General features: G+C 42.8%; 1 protein-coding gene across 1 annotated transcript in view; it reads right to left on the minus strand.

Moving 5' to 3' along the window:
- Positions 1-9,303, minus strand: part of LOC137281193 (uncharacterized) — a 33,590-nt gene extending 24,287 nt beyond the window's left edge. Inside the window, exons 1-10 of the mRNA XM_067812313.1 lie at positions 9,247-9,303; positions 7,410-7,514; positions 6,905-6,964; positions 6,667-6,766; positions 4,854-5,001; positions 4,082-4,145; positions 2,294-2,399; positions 1,752-1,840; positions 817-940; positions 148-285 (exon numbers count right to left, since the gene is read on the minus strand). Coding sequence (XP_067668414.1) covers positions 148-285; positions 817-940; positions 1,752-1,840; positions 2,294-2,399; positions 4,082-4,145; positions 4,854-5,001; positions 6,667-6,766; positions 6,905-6,964; positions 7,410-7,514; positions 9,247-9,303 — 991 coding nt within the window. The remainder of the gene's footprint in view (positions 1-147; positions 286-816; positions 941-1,751; positions 1,841-2,293; positions 2,400-4,081; positions 4,146-4,853; positions 5,002-6,666; positions 6,767-6,904; positions 6,965-7,409; positions 7,515-9,246) is intronic.
- Between the last annotated feature and the right edge of the window lie 6,171 nt (positions 9,304-15,474).

The raw sequence follows: 15,474 nt of genomic DNA on the forward strand, positions 1-15,474 counted from the left end.
AGATCAGTTATCATGGTTCCCCTAAAATTCAGAGTCGTCAGAGTAAACCTAGGCTGAGGCTCCAGCTACAAGCACCTGTTGGGCAAACATTTGATGACGTATGGACCTGCATTGTGTCGTCTGAGCAGCTTTTAATTTTCAACTCACCCTGTTTTATAACGTCAGAGCAACCATTGGCAGGATCCAAACCAGGCGGACAGATGCATGCACAGGTGCTGTTGTCAATGTAGGAGACAAAGCCGTCGTTGACACACGTCACAGATGCTCCATTTGGACAGTTCTCCTCTGGTAATAGATCACATATAGAACACAGCGTACGTGGTGTGTAACAGCTGGATTTCCAAACCATATTCTAGACACTGATCTGTGGTGGCTACAGGGAGCCTGACAGTCAATTGGCACATAGTTCAACCTTTCTTGTTGCACTCATCTCATGCTTATCCAACGGCAGGGGGAATTTCGACATGGCAACGCTACACCATGCACAACATCTACATTAAGTGGAATAAGTCAACGTCAACGTCAACATTCGCCATGCCATGCTAAGTTTCATTTTTCATTAATCATAGACATGCATATTTGGCTTAACACAGTACCATGCTTCAACGCTAGCAATTTAAGTGTGTATTTGTACAGTGGACTGCAATGGTTATGACAAGTATTTTCTGACAGATATGGTTTACAGATACATGGAATCACGCTTTTGGATGTCAAACACGCCTTCCAATAAATATTTTAGAGGTTTCCTTACACATGGTCACGAGATAAGTGGGGACTATCATAACACGCACTCCTCGACGTCAAATAAAGACGTACCCGTGCAGCTGTAGGCGTGAGCGAGGGCGTGCAAGGAGTAGTACACGTTGCCCCTGTTCTGTAGCATGGGTTGAAGGTCTCGGAACAAGACGGTCTGGGTGTACCAGCCATTATTGGAGAAACCCTGAAAGAATCACATGGGGTGTATGAAAACAAACGGTCTCTAGCTTACAGACCTGTGTGGACTTTAGACTGTGTGAGTGAGTGAAACTTTTTGGTGTTACGGTATCACAAACGTATGTCCATGAATGGATTACAGGAAGTCATCTTGTGTTACTGTTACAGTTAATAGTTTGCTGTGACAAAAGGTATAAGATATCCACTAAGAACCAGCAATATGTACTCTTTATAAAAGTTGTCGAGATATATGGGAGATATATGGGACTGAATCAATGATATAGTAAAATTGGATGTTTTGAGAATGCAATACCACATGGATTTAATTCAAAGCAAAGCTGTTCGTTCAGTTATCCCCCTTGTTAGGTGACTGGAGTAAAACATGAAAATTTCAGCTTTACGATTCTTGAACATTCGAGCACAGTGCCACCACTTCGCTCTCTTTCTCGTTTGACTTCGTGTTTACCTTCAGTAAAAACACAAACTCATGTATGGAAGAGTGCCTAAAGAGAGGCAATTCTAAAGCGTTACATAAAAAGGCGTGCCGCTAAAACTCCGCTGCCACTGAACAATTACGATACGAAATGTGACCCATAATGAATATCACTGAAAACGCTAAACATTGTGACTCAGTGATAACTATCACAATATTAATGACAATGCACATTACAGAAAATACACTCTGGTAACATTAACAAAATCGCATACCTACGACCCTGAACGGATTAAAGGAAGCCAAGATGTGTTCCTGGATCAGAGACGCATCTCCCTATGTGCGCGTGGAATGAATCCGTAAAGAACAAATCATGTACACTCACGGTGGCGCTGTAATACATGTTGCTGGTCATGTCAAATCTCAGGTCTTCAAACTCGCTGGGACTTTTTTTAATGTATATAGGCCAGTGTGCTGTGAAAACACAAATATTCAAGACAATTCAATAATGTTAACCATTATTATCTTGATATGTATCATCCAGTATAGGATATTCAAGGCAATCTATAGGCAATCTCCCTGATGTGAGTAGGGGGTGTTCCAGGGCTAACAAATTGATTTGGTATCACCCATTTCGTATTTTCCCACACTGTGTATTGACAGAACATATAGCCATTCATAATAATCTTTTGACATACTGTCATTTTCCCTGTTACATTCGAACGCAGTCGATGCTCGTGAACAAAATGCATAATCCTATCAACAGAGGGAATCATTTTACTAGAGTTGTAAAGTGGACTTAAAGCCAGAGCCATATACCGAGGGCTCGGCGTGCGATGTACGGTGAAATCATGCTATAATGTTAAAGTGTATGATCTAATTGAAGATGACTGAACTCACGTATTTGCTAAATACGAAATCACTCACCAGAATCGACGTTTTGGAAATTAGGACGGACATAGCCATGTCGGTTTGGGCTGATGTGTTCGTGAGGAAATCCAAGAGAGTGTCCCACTTCATGCGTGCAGTAGTGCTGGAAGTACAGGGAGGTGAGCACGTTCAGAACATGTATATTTCTCTTCGGGATTTCCCTGAAACATCCCACGTTTGACTGAATTACTGAACTGATGGATTACTGTATAGAGAGGCGCTTCGCTTCTTCACTAACCCACTTAGAGCAAATGTATCAGTATCTGTGATTCTTTTGCATTCTCTACTTATTGCGGTTCTTCAGAATATATGACCCGTGAAGGTCCCGGGGTAGAATAGGCCTTCAGCAACCCATGCTTGCCATAAAAGGTGACTATGCTTGTCGTAAGAGGCGACTAACGGGATCGGGTGGTCAGACTAGCTGACTTGGTTGACACATGTCATCGGTTCCCCATTGCGCAGATCGATGCTCATGTTGTTGATCACTGGATTGTCTGGTCCAGACTCGATTATTTACAGACCGCCGCCATATAGCTGGAATATTGCTAAGTGCGACGTAAAACTAAACTCACTCACTCACTCACTCACTCTTCAGAATATATCAAACGAAATGACTCAAACCATTTGAGTTTGGCTTTTAGCAATATTCCAATAATAATACCGCAGGTAATAATACACATTTTACCCATCTGGAGAATTGCACCCGGAACTTTGGCGTGATTAACGGACACTTTAAACATTAGGCTACCTCACCGCCAGAAATACACATGACGTGTTCACTTGGCTACATTTGGGCACAATGATGACCAGACCTCTCAAACGTCATGACACTGCTGCTAATCTAATAATTCAAAATTTATTTTAAATCCCTAAAGTTCAATCTGTTTATGGTATTCATGTCAGTGGCATTATGTCCGTGATTCATACCACGAAATTCACGAAATTACGTGAATCACGACTTGATATTGACTGGGATGAGATTGACAATTGTAATGTTGATACTGAAGACGAGTTTTACTTCGTTTTGATTTGTCGGGTATATATAAACGCCAGACAAAAACATATGAAGTCATACTACTGGTAAAATCTCCCTGTGTGTAAATTAATCCAGTTCTTTCGTTTAAAGAATGTTAAACAGTTGTGTAATCTTAGAAAATATATGTTTACTGCATGTAACATATGAAATCCGTATTTAAAATAAATATGTGCATCCTCCTTGTCTACCGCCACAATTGTCAAACCTGTATCAATGTATGCATCATATATCCGCCGGGAAGTTGTAAAAATTAAGGCTAGTAAAGAACTGAATCGACTGTATTTGTAAACAAATTCTCTTTTACAGGTTACAAAGTTCTAAATGTAAATAGGTATACCGCTTATCTGTAGCACATGGCCTCCTTGACCACGCCCCCCTGCTGCTTGAGTGGCTGGTCAGTGACGTCATTGCCTCCTTGACCACGCCCCTTGCTGCTCGATGGCCAACATGACCTGATTCTACTACAAATCTGACACAATATACCTATCCCTTGTAACATGTTGGAATCCCCGCCTTGGTGATTGATATTTGAAAAAATATAATGTGTTGAAAGCACTGAACATCGTAATGGCGGGGACCCGAAATTAGAAGTCTGTTCTAAGGATCGTAGAAATTGTAGCATTTCCGCTCCACATGACCAGGGTCAGGATGAAGTCTGACCAACCGTGGCATGAGGTGTCTTGCGCGACCATGCGTGGACCTAACACTGACTGTACAAAGATATGTAATAATGTTGTAGAGACGTGTACCCTGGTGCAGCAAGCGATGTTCCTGCCACCCTCGCTGGGACCAAACCCGATATTAGACCAACATCTGTAACAGCGAATCATGGAAAACAGTATAAACGCAACTGAGATACTGAACTCGTCAGAAAAGAAAATATTAACAAAACTATTTCAGTAAACTGAAATTTGACCAAAGCGAGTGACCCTATGGCGTGATCTAACTTCTAGGCCGCGCACACATTACACTAACTAATGCATGTTGAACTTGCCACTAGCACGTCAGAATGTCCTGGACTTTACCGTTCATCGTTGTCATTCCTTGCAGATCGTCAGTAATATGATCTGCGTCAGTTGGTGCCAGTGATGTCTTCTTTAACACGCTACTTAGGCTTTGCGCACATAGATAGTTCACTGACCACGCTCGTACCAGGATATTCAAACACTGGGCAACAATGTACCAGACTGTGTGACGTTTAAACAGAACTCTGTCACACAGACCCTGAGACAATATACCCTACACCCAGTCTAGGATGTGTGGTAAGTGAAGAATTCCGTAGTTTCGGAAAATGAGGAAAGTCTCTGTGTTCATGCTTTAGCATATGTTAGGAAGATACGTGTTGTTTTTCCTATCTAAATATGTGTATTAGAGAAACTAGATGTAAATCACAATTTCCAAATTGTGACTTTCTGCACTGAGGCGGGATTAACATGAGTTACTGTCTGGACATGCAACTTAATGTTAACTATAGACTACAGTTGTCGGATTACAAATATAGCAACGTTGTAGATGTCGTACCCGGGGTCATTGACGTAGTTTAGATGGCCCTCGTGGGATAGGTCGTACGTTGCCATGGTGACGTTCTTGACCCACGGTACAAACCGGATGCAGGTGTACTTTTCGATTCGCTGGTGAGTAACGGTGATCTCATAGCGGGCGTCGTCGTCTTTAACAAAACACAAATTGTGATACTATCACATTAATGTATAATTTCATAACATTGCAGGAATCTGGAAAGGAAATGCGAGTGCAGGTTGTGATGGTCATGTGTAGTGACTAGTGAGAGTGAATGGGTTAAAGGGTTAAGTGTCAGGCGACAATATCACATACGTATTTCGATACATAAACAGATATAGCTCATAGCAACGTCATGAACGTCTTGAAGTTTTAGATTCCTAGTCTGCAGTGGTGCGTCATTTCAACGTACACCTGGTTACCTAGTCTGTCATACAGACGTACACCTGGTTACCTAGTCTGTCACACAGACGTACACCTGGTTACCTAGTCTGTCACACAGACGTACGCCTGGTTACCTAGTCTGTCACACAGACGTACGCCTGGTTACCTAGTCTGTCACACAGACGTACGCCTGGTTACCTAGTCTGTCACACAGACGTACGCCTGGTTACCTAGTCTGTCACACAGACGTACGCCTGGACGTACGCCTGGTTACCTAGTCTGTCACACAGACGTACGCCTGGTTACCTAGTCTGTCAAACAGACCCTGTCAAAACGTATCCTGTAAACGCCATGCAAGTCTAGAATATGTTGCAAGTAAAGATTTCCACTTTCTGAATATGATCAAAGTGACCGGGTTCCTTTTCATGCAATGTAATGATAATGATGTAGGAACTGTTCTTTTTCTGTGAAATATGTTCATTTCAGAGACTAGATGTTAGTCTTCTGGGCAATATATATGTATCATGAGATCGGTATACCCGCTTGAGTTCTACTCGTGAATATGGTACAAAAGTCAACTCCCCTGCACAGGCTCGGGGACATGGCACGTGTTTGGTATGAGTAGGCTATCCGAGGTGGGATGTTACCATATCAACTCGTTGAGACGCTTGTGTCGACAACAACGTCTACCACGGAGCGACACTGTAGTCAGGAGTGATGCACGATTCCTTCTCCAGACCCGAGATGGAAGGCATCTCGTCGAAATCCCCTCACCTCACTGCAGCTGACAGATTCGGTGACGACAGCGTGAGGGTGTAGGGAGCCATTTCCTACACACGGAGATCTGACTCGGTAGCGATTCAGATGACACTAAATCAGATCGTCGACCAAGTTCTGGAACTTCCCTTTCTTCCGATTATCAACCCTCGGGGTGAGTTGTAGACATCACCACACATTATTAGCTTCTTATATTGATGGAATAATTTTCTGATGCTTTATCAATTTCTTTTGAATTCATTTTGGAATTTTTCAAGAAATTGTTTCAATTAATACTTAGACAAATTAATTTCGACTCGAATTTTACGAAAGGTTTACATGCAGATGGACGTGATAAAGGTCCAAAACCATTTTTCGACTCAATATTACAGAAACAAAGAGACCATTATGAAATAACTGTCAATGGAAAGCTCTAAGAGGACACTGTTTTTTTTCGTAAACACCCACAAGTCTAGGGACTTGTTGAAATGTTGAAATGTAACCAAGTTGTAACACATAAGATTACATAATAAACGTTGAGGTTTATACTGTATTGCGGAAAAGGGAAATAGCTGTAGCAGGGAGTATGTACATGTATTGAAGGGCCATACTTTCACGCAGACAACGGCTTTCAGTGGAAATACTACTCGTGGTGTTATTGTTGTGCGTTCCCTACCTAGGTCCTCCATGAAGATGTATGGGACGATGCCCTTTGGCCACAGATTGGATTCGTCCTTGAAGATAAGTCGACGTGACCTAGCACTGTCAGTCCCTTCCTGAAACCACGATCAAGGGAGTGAGTAAGTGTGTCTTAAAGTTGTATGTGACTATATTGTCATAAATGCACAATGTTTGTAGGTTTTAAGGCATAATCCAAATAGGTTTCCAAAATCTGATAACGTGGATATACGCACCTCGCCTGACGTGTTGTTAATAACATGGGATCCGTCCGAAGTCTCCTCATTGGAATCACTCTGAGATAGGAAGGACAAACAATACATACATGTGATAGTTGAGCAGATAATACTGGTAATGTTAGTCTTGAACTACGTTAACAACCTCCGCGCTATTCCAGAATTAAAACAATTCATACGATTCATATGCAGACACACAGGGGGGAGGGGGGGGACATCGTGGTTCTATACGTTATTGTGTATAATCTTTAAAACTTCAAATGATTAAATATGAAGCCAAATGGTTTAAAACATGACACATATGATATAAATGAGCACATATTGAAAAATGTACTTTCTTCATCCCATTGTGCTCCCACTGTATCGTTTAATCATACCTGCCGGATTTGTTTATTGGACATCTCCTGTTGTAGTCTTGGACCACGAACAGTGTCATAATGATTTAGTTCAAACGTCACTACATTATACTGATACGATGAGACGCATCCTGTTTGTATACGCTTACATCACCCGTGTTGGCTGGTCCGTTGTTGTTGACGACACCGTTATTGACAACGTTGACAGCGTCACGCTTCCGACCCCGGCGACTCTCTGTTGATGTGGACTCACTCTGGAAGAACATGGATTCATGTGGCAATGAGACGGGGAGACGTTGCGATATCATACCTACACTCGGGAAACAATGTGGGTGTTCTTCTCTCTAAACTTAAACCACTCTCCAACCCATACTTGTATCTCGTTCAGTCATTGCAGACATCGCCATTGTATACCCAAGACATCGTGTTGACATGAAGCGCCAAATGGACATCAGTCCCCCGGGCCGGCTATTTGCGTATTTCAGTAAGTTTTTATCTCTTTGCTGCATGTATATAATTGTGTATGTATGCGCATGTATGTGTACTTGTGTGAGTATATGTGTGTGGTATATAGAGAATACAACACTCGGTCTCATTACATACGAATTATACGAAACGCGTGACCTCCGTGATATCATATCATGATATCATCTCTCGGCCAGAAACATTCGTTTTGTATGTAATGAGACCGAGCTTATTATTATATTTACTACTCACATTCACATGCAGGTTACGTTTTGCAGTTGTCAGTCTGCTATTTTCTTTGGTGGAACCATGGTTTGGACGGATATAATACCTCTGTTCGACTCAAAATTAAACAGCGACACGGCAGCTTTCTCAGTGTTTACATTCCCACAGTTGTAGAATAAATGAATTCACGTGTTTGTTATGAATCGAAAATTAGTTCCATCACAACGTGACGTAACTGGGAGGTTATCCAATCAAATCCTTAGAATCTCAGGTGAAGTCATTACGACACAGGTCAACACGCTACGACACTCGTGTGACGTACGAGATTAGTTTGCAACTAACATGCGTTGACCCCATGGGTAATAAACCAGCGTCATGGCGGCGGAGCGTGGAGCTGATAATGCGTGTAACGATTCATGAAGTGGGGATATGGCTGTCCAGTCTGTTCGTGGCCAGTGTCTGAGGATCTATCAAACCCGGACTACGAGCGGTTTCAAATGTAGATAAAATGGCCAAATATTTCCTTTGGTTGCGGTGGTGGTCAGACTACTACTGTGACAGTTATGCTGCTGTATGTTAACAATGGCCGCATAAGGACTGTTACTGAGATGACACTGTAGGTCTTACAACCAGGGCTGTCTACTGGTCCCAGTATGTTAACAATGTTAAGGACTGTTACTGAGATGACACTGTAGGTCTTACATCCAGGGCTGTCTACTGGGCCCAGTATGTTAACAATGTTAAGGACTGCTACTGAGATGACACTGTAGGTCTTACAACCAGGGCTGTCTACTGGACCCAGTATGTTAACAATGTTAAGGACTGTTACTGAGATGACACTGTAGGTCTTACAACCAGGGCTGTCTACGTATTTGATGGATGTCTTGATTTAAGTCAAACAAATTCACGAGACGGCGTATAGTGTTGACATTAGGTGATTTTTTGTGGTTATCATTAGATGCAAGTATTTTTTGAAAAAACGTTGTGATCAAAGAGTATGGACAAGAAAACACATACATACACGCACGCACGCACGCACGCACGCACGCACACACACGCACACACACGCACACACATACACACATACACACATACGTATTATCACACAGTTGAAAACAACCTTTCACGGACACGATGACGTCTCTGTGTTGTGTAACGGCGTATTTCAGCCATTGGAGAGCTACGCTAGGGGATCTACCATTAACAGGATTATTTGTAATCCACAATGCCTTGTCATTATATATGACTCTCGCTCGTATCAGGCTTCAACAGATTCACCTCAAGCTTGGTACGTACCGACAGGAACGTCCCCCACGCCACACACACAGCAAGCACCAGCCAGGCACGCGTCATCGTCTACGGCTGTGCACAAAATAGATCAAGTTTAATTAATTTATTTAGAAAATATAAATGTCGGCATCATAATAAGAAACACACATTTTAACATGGTATGAAATGTCAATTTGAAAAAAATATTCCTTTATATAACTCGCTTCGTATGAAAGATAGTTGTTGGAGTCAGCTTATTTTTCAGTTTTTGTCTGATCTTTGCCTGCTAAATACGTCAGCTACAACAACCAGATACGGTTAACATCCAAGTAACAAGACAGACGATGATAACTCGACAGCTGCAAACCTTTAATGGACAAATAATGCATGCCATTCCGTGACCTTCCAACGTGAACTTGCCACTGATGTTCTGGGAGTGACTCATCTCCTGTTGTATACACCATCCCATCCTTAACGGTTCGATCGGTTTGAACGGCGTTACGTAAGAAGTTGCACCTTAGAACTGCAGTTGAGCGAGTAGTTTTGAATTTCAGTGAGGTAGCACAGTGGACTGAGCACAACGCCGAAGGTCTGACTGTGTCGATTCCCAGCGTGGTTGCAATGTGTCAAGATCGTTTCTGATGATGATGCTGGAATATTGGAACTCACTCACTCACTCACTGAAATGTCAGTCTACGACAGATGGACTAGGATCAAGACTTGGTCTCGACCATCCATGGCAGTAACCTTCCCTAGGACGACAAACACTTGAGATCGAGCACTGCCACGAAATGCTCCCAAAGCCATGACGCTGCTATTCCATGTTCTCAAGCACAAGGCTGTCGATGACGCACGCCCTACCATTGGCAATGTGTAACTTGACACGTCAGTGATGAGAACCAAGTTCCACTGTTTCTAGGTGACTCGAGTATTTCTGCGGGACCATCGAAAACTTTGAGGACGATGAAATTAGACAGGACTTGACTTGTGTATGGTTGTTTAACTGCCATGCAGTGCCTGCAGTGCTCAGTCGAATCTCGATGGTCTTTGCTGACACGTCGACCCTGGACAACTGTTTGGCAGTGCATGTTGCACGTACAAACATGCTGGGATGACAAAGCCTGATATGACGGCATATATGGTGCCGTCATCATGGCAGGTTCAAGGTGTTAATTGTGAGTCGCGGAAACCCGCTGGTCATTGATGATGCAAACGGGATGTTTTTCCCTGTTTCGCAATGACACTGCGCTTGCATTCCCTGCATATGGTCACGTGACTTTCTTTATGACAGAAACGTTGAAGTCGGTAGCCACGTTAGCTTGTATATCAAAGCTGGCACAATAAGACTGTCCACCGTCTTCTGTTCCAGCAAGTCATTTGATAGAAAACGACTAGAAACAAACACTAATTATTATAACAAATATGTCATGCAAGATGAGTGTCAAAATTAATATTCTAAGTGATTTATTGACCTTCTTACCTTCTTGAAACACCGTCAAAATCAAGAATGGGACTCCATGTACTTTGATGAGGCTACTGCGGTGTGCACGTGCATATCATGCGTTGTGTTTAGGGGCGGTAATAATGGGAAGATGTCTGTCCTTGAAACCTTTGTTAACGTCTACATTTCCTATCCAAATTGAAAGTTCAGGTTCCCCTACTTTCTTTTAAGAGTACGGAATGTCCAAACCGACACATTATTACATATATGATGTCAGAGGAGGCACGTCAGAAGTTAAACTGGAGATGCGTGCTGCTTGTTCGGATGCAGTGACTGGAACTCACACGAGGACTGCCATCTGCTACACAAAGCTACGATAACAACACTAATAACATAGTGACAGTTTTAACACATTCAGTATTCCAGCCTCTAAAAGGTGACACTTTTAACATGTCTCATGAAACGGTTTTGTCAACAGTATGATTTGGCCAACTGACGCCATAGAGGGCATATATATGTACAAGACGTGTATCAGAAGTGTCACATACCACTCTAGGCTCCGTTTGATTTTCGAAATTTCTATAAATACAATATACCATTTATGTAACATACTTTGTGTATGGGATAACACACTTTGTCTGCAAAATACAAATTCTAGTACTATTGGTGTCCTTCAATTCATACCTTAATGTCAAGGAGTCTCTCATCGCCTGCAAGTCCTTCGTTGTGTTTCATATTAGAATCTATATCAAAGACGTGCTATTCCAAACATAAGTTAATTTCCTAGTATCAGTTCCTCACAATCGTTTTACACAACTATTATATGAACAGCCACGGAGACAGATCAAATTTGGGTAAGTGACATGTCAACGCCTTTCAGAGTAAAACATCGACCTCGGAGTATATACGAACAGATGATAATTGTATAAAACACAGAAACACATCCGTCTGTTCATATTATTCAGTAACTAACCTGTTTAGGCACTCCTGAAACAAAATAAAACAGAAACTGAAACACAGAACTTACCGTGTCAGACAAACAACCTTGTACAGTTAGAAAACCGAAGTACAAGGTCCTATATATCCAGTCATTATACCTGTATCAGTCCTGCCTTCCTGTTTGCCCCGATCCAAACCAAATATACCTGTCTACAAACACAGATGTTGCCCGATACAACACACATAAAACAAGATGAAGTCGAGACAAGATAGATACGGGTCATTATTCTGCACACATTGGACATTTGTATACAATGGCCTTCTGGTTTGGACTAATTAACAGCTTTTCCGTCCCAACACAGTCACATTACATTTGTTTAATATCACAATTATCCATATACCCTCTGTTCATTATTGTAGAATGCAGGTTGTATTTCCGTTCTACAGAGTACTGGTCTTTCAGACCTGGAACAACAATAGACCAGTTTCTGATCTAAATGAAGGTAGGCCTATGTGTACGATAAACAGATTGTCCATCGCACTTTGGAAGCTTGTAGGCTAGATATGAAGATATGCTGCATTTATCGTGAAGGTAAAGCAGTTGATCGCACTGAACATGTGTACAGGAGAATATGGAATCACCTTTCTGTGCATCCAGCTGAACACATTCCATGAGGATGTTTCTTGATAAGAACATTAATGTCTAAAAGAGCGATGTAAACAGCCGCGCTATCTCCCTGAGCTCTAGCATATCTCTCTCAAACAGGAACTTCATGTCAGTGCCATTACGACTACGACATCAGAGTATGTTTGGACAAGTTTAAAGGCTGAGCATAGTCCCACCGGTCACAAACACACGCAAGAGCACGTCATTTGTTTACTTACGTCTATTGTCTGCATAGCAGTCTTTAATCAGAGTCAGTTGTAGCACTTGCAGTATTTCAATTTGCCACTTGACCATCAGCGCCTACTGCCGTCTACAGGATCTAAAATGTACAGGCCCTGACTGAAATTTGCAGTCCCATTTTCTTTAAGTCAAGCAGAAAACAACATGGCACAAACGTTTCCATGGTAACTATTTAGTATAAATGCACTTGAGGCATAAAGATTTTAGTGAATTGCGGTATTACAAAACAATAAATAGTCAGGATCGTAGTTATAGTTTGTGTAATATTTACACAGATTTTCACGGGGATATTTATTGCTTGTATTAGTCAAATAACCTCGCACTTGCTTCAGCTCGATATGATTATCGGTAATCTGTTTGCTGATGAACCCCGGGACATGTGCGTTATAGCAGAAACATCCCCGCGACATGTGCGTTACAGCAGAAACATCCCCGCGACATGTGCGTTATTGCAGAAACATCCCCGCGACATGTGCGTTATATTAGAAACATGCATCCCCGCGACATGTGCGTTATATTAGAAACATGCATCCCCGCGACATGTGCGTTATATTAGAAACATGCATCCCCGCGACATGTGCGTTATTGCAGAAACATCCCCCCGACATGTGCGTTATTGCAGAAACATCCCCGTGACATGTGCGTTATATTAGAAACATGCATCCCCGCGACATGTACGTTATATTAGAAACATGCATCCCCGCGACATGTGCGTTATATTAGAAACATGCATCCCCGCGACATGTGCGTTATATTAGAAACATGCATCCCCGCGACATGTGCGTTATATTAGAGGCATGCATCCCCGCGACATGTGCGTTATATTAGAAACATGCATCCCCGCGACATGTGCGTTATATTAGAAACATGCATCCCCGCGACATGTGCGTTATATTAGAAGCATGCATCCCCGCGACATGTGCGTTATATTAGAAACATGCATCCCCGCGACATGTGCGTTATATTAGAAACATGCATCCCCGCGACATGTGCGTTATATTAGAAACATACATCCCCGCGACATGTGCGTTAGAGCAGAAACATGCATCCCCGCGACATGTGCGTTATATTAGAAACATGCATCCCCGCGACATGTGCGTTATATTAGAAACATGCATCCCCGCGACATGTGCGTTATATTAGAAACATGCATCCCCGCGACATGTGTGTTATATTAGAAACATGCATCCCCGCGACATGTGCGTTATTGCAGAAACATCCCCGCGACATGTGCGTTATTGCAGAAACATCCCCGCGACATGTGCGTTATATTAGAAACATGCATCCCCGCGACATGTGCGTTATATTAGAAACATGCATCCCCGCGACATGTGCGTTAGAGCAGAAACATGCATCCCCGCGACATGTGCGTTATATTAGAAACATGCATCCCCGCGACATGTGCGTTATATTAGAAACATGCATCCCCGCGACATGTGCGTTATATTAGAAACATGCATCCCCGCGACATGTGCGTTATATTAGAAACATGCATCCCCGCGACATGTGCGTTATATTAGAAACATGCATCCCCGCGACATGTGCGTTATATTAATTTAGAAACATGCAGCACCACGACATGTGCGTTATATTAGAAACATGCATCCCCGCGACATGTGCGTTATATTAGAAACATGCATCCCCGCGACATGTGCGTTATATTAGAAACATGCATCCCCGCGACATGTGCGTTATATTAGAAGCATGCATCCCCGCGACATGTGCGTTATATTAGAAGCATGCATCCCCGCGACATGTGCGTTATATTAGAAGCATGCATCCCCGCGACATGTGCGTTATATTAGAAGCATGCATCCCCGCGACATGTGCGTTATATTAGAAACATGCATCCCCGCGACATGTGCGTTATATTAGAAGCATGCATCCCCGCGACATGTGCGTTGTATTAGAAGCATGCATCCCCGCGAGATGTGCGTTATATTAGAAACATGCAGCGCCACGACATGTGCGTTATATTAGAAACATGCATCCCCGCGACATGTGCGTTATATTAGAAACATGCATCCCCGCGACATGTGCGTTATATTAGAAACATGCATCCCCGCGACATGTGTGTTATATTAGAAGCATGCATCCCCGCGACATGTGCGTTATATTAGAAACATGCATCCCCGCGACATGTGCGTTATATTAGAAGCATGCATCCCCGCGACATGTGCGTTATATTAGAAACATGCATCCCCGCGACATGTGCGTTATATTAGAAGCATGCATCCCCGCGACATGTGCGTTATATTAGAAACATGCATCCCCGCGACATGTGCGTTATATTAGAAGCATGCATCCCAGCGACATGTGCGTTATATTAGAAACATGCATCCCCGCGACATGTGCGTTATATTAGAAACATGCAGCGCCACGACATGTGCGTTATATTAGAAACATGCTTCCCCGCGACTTGTGCGTTATATTAGAAGCATGCATCCCCGCGACATGTGCGTTATATTAGAAACATGCATCCCCGCGACATGTGCGTTGTATTAGAAGCATGCATCCCCGCGACATGTGCGTTATATTAGAAACATGCAGCGCCACGACATGTGCGTTATATTAGAAACATGCATCCCCGCGACATGTGCGTTATATTAGAAACATGCATCCCCGGGACATGTGCGTTATATTAGAAACATGCATCCCCGCGACATGTGCGTTATATAAGAAACATGCAGCGCCACGACATGTGCGTTATATTAGAAACATGCATCCCCGCGACATGTGCGTTATATTAGAAACATGCATCCCCGGGACATGTGCGTTATATTAGAAACATGCATCCCCGCGACATGTGCGTTATATTAGAAGCATGCATCCCCGCGACATGTGCGTTATATTAGAAACATGCATCCCCGCGACATGTGCGTTATATTAGAAGCATGCATCCCCGCGACATGTGCGTTATATTAGAAACATGCATCCCTGCGACATGTGCGTTATATTAGAAGCATGC

This window comes from Haliotis asinina, chromosome 4 (genome assembly GCF_037392515.1).
Source record: "Haliotis asinina isolate JCU_RB_2024 chromosome 4, JCU_Hal_asi_v2, whole genome shotgun sequence".
Classification (NCBI taxonomy): domain Eukaryota; kingdom Metazoa; phylum Mollusca; class Gastropoda; order Lepetellida; family Haliotidae; genus Haliotis; species Haliotis asinina.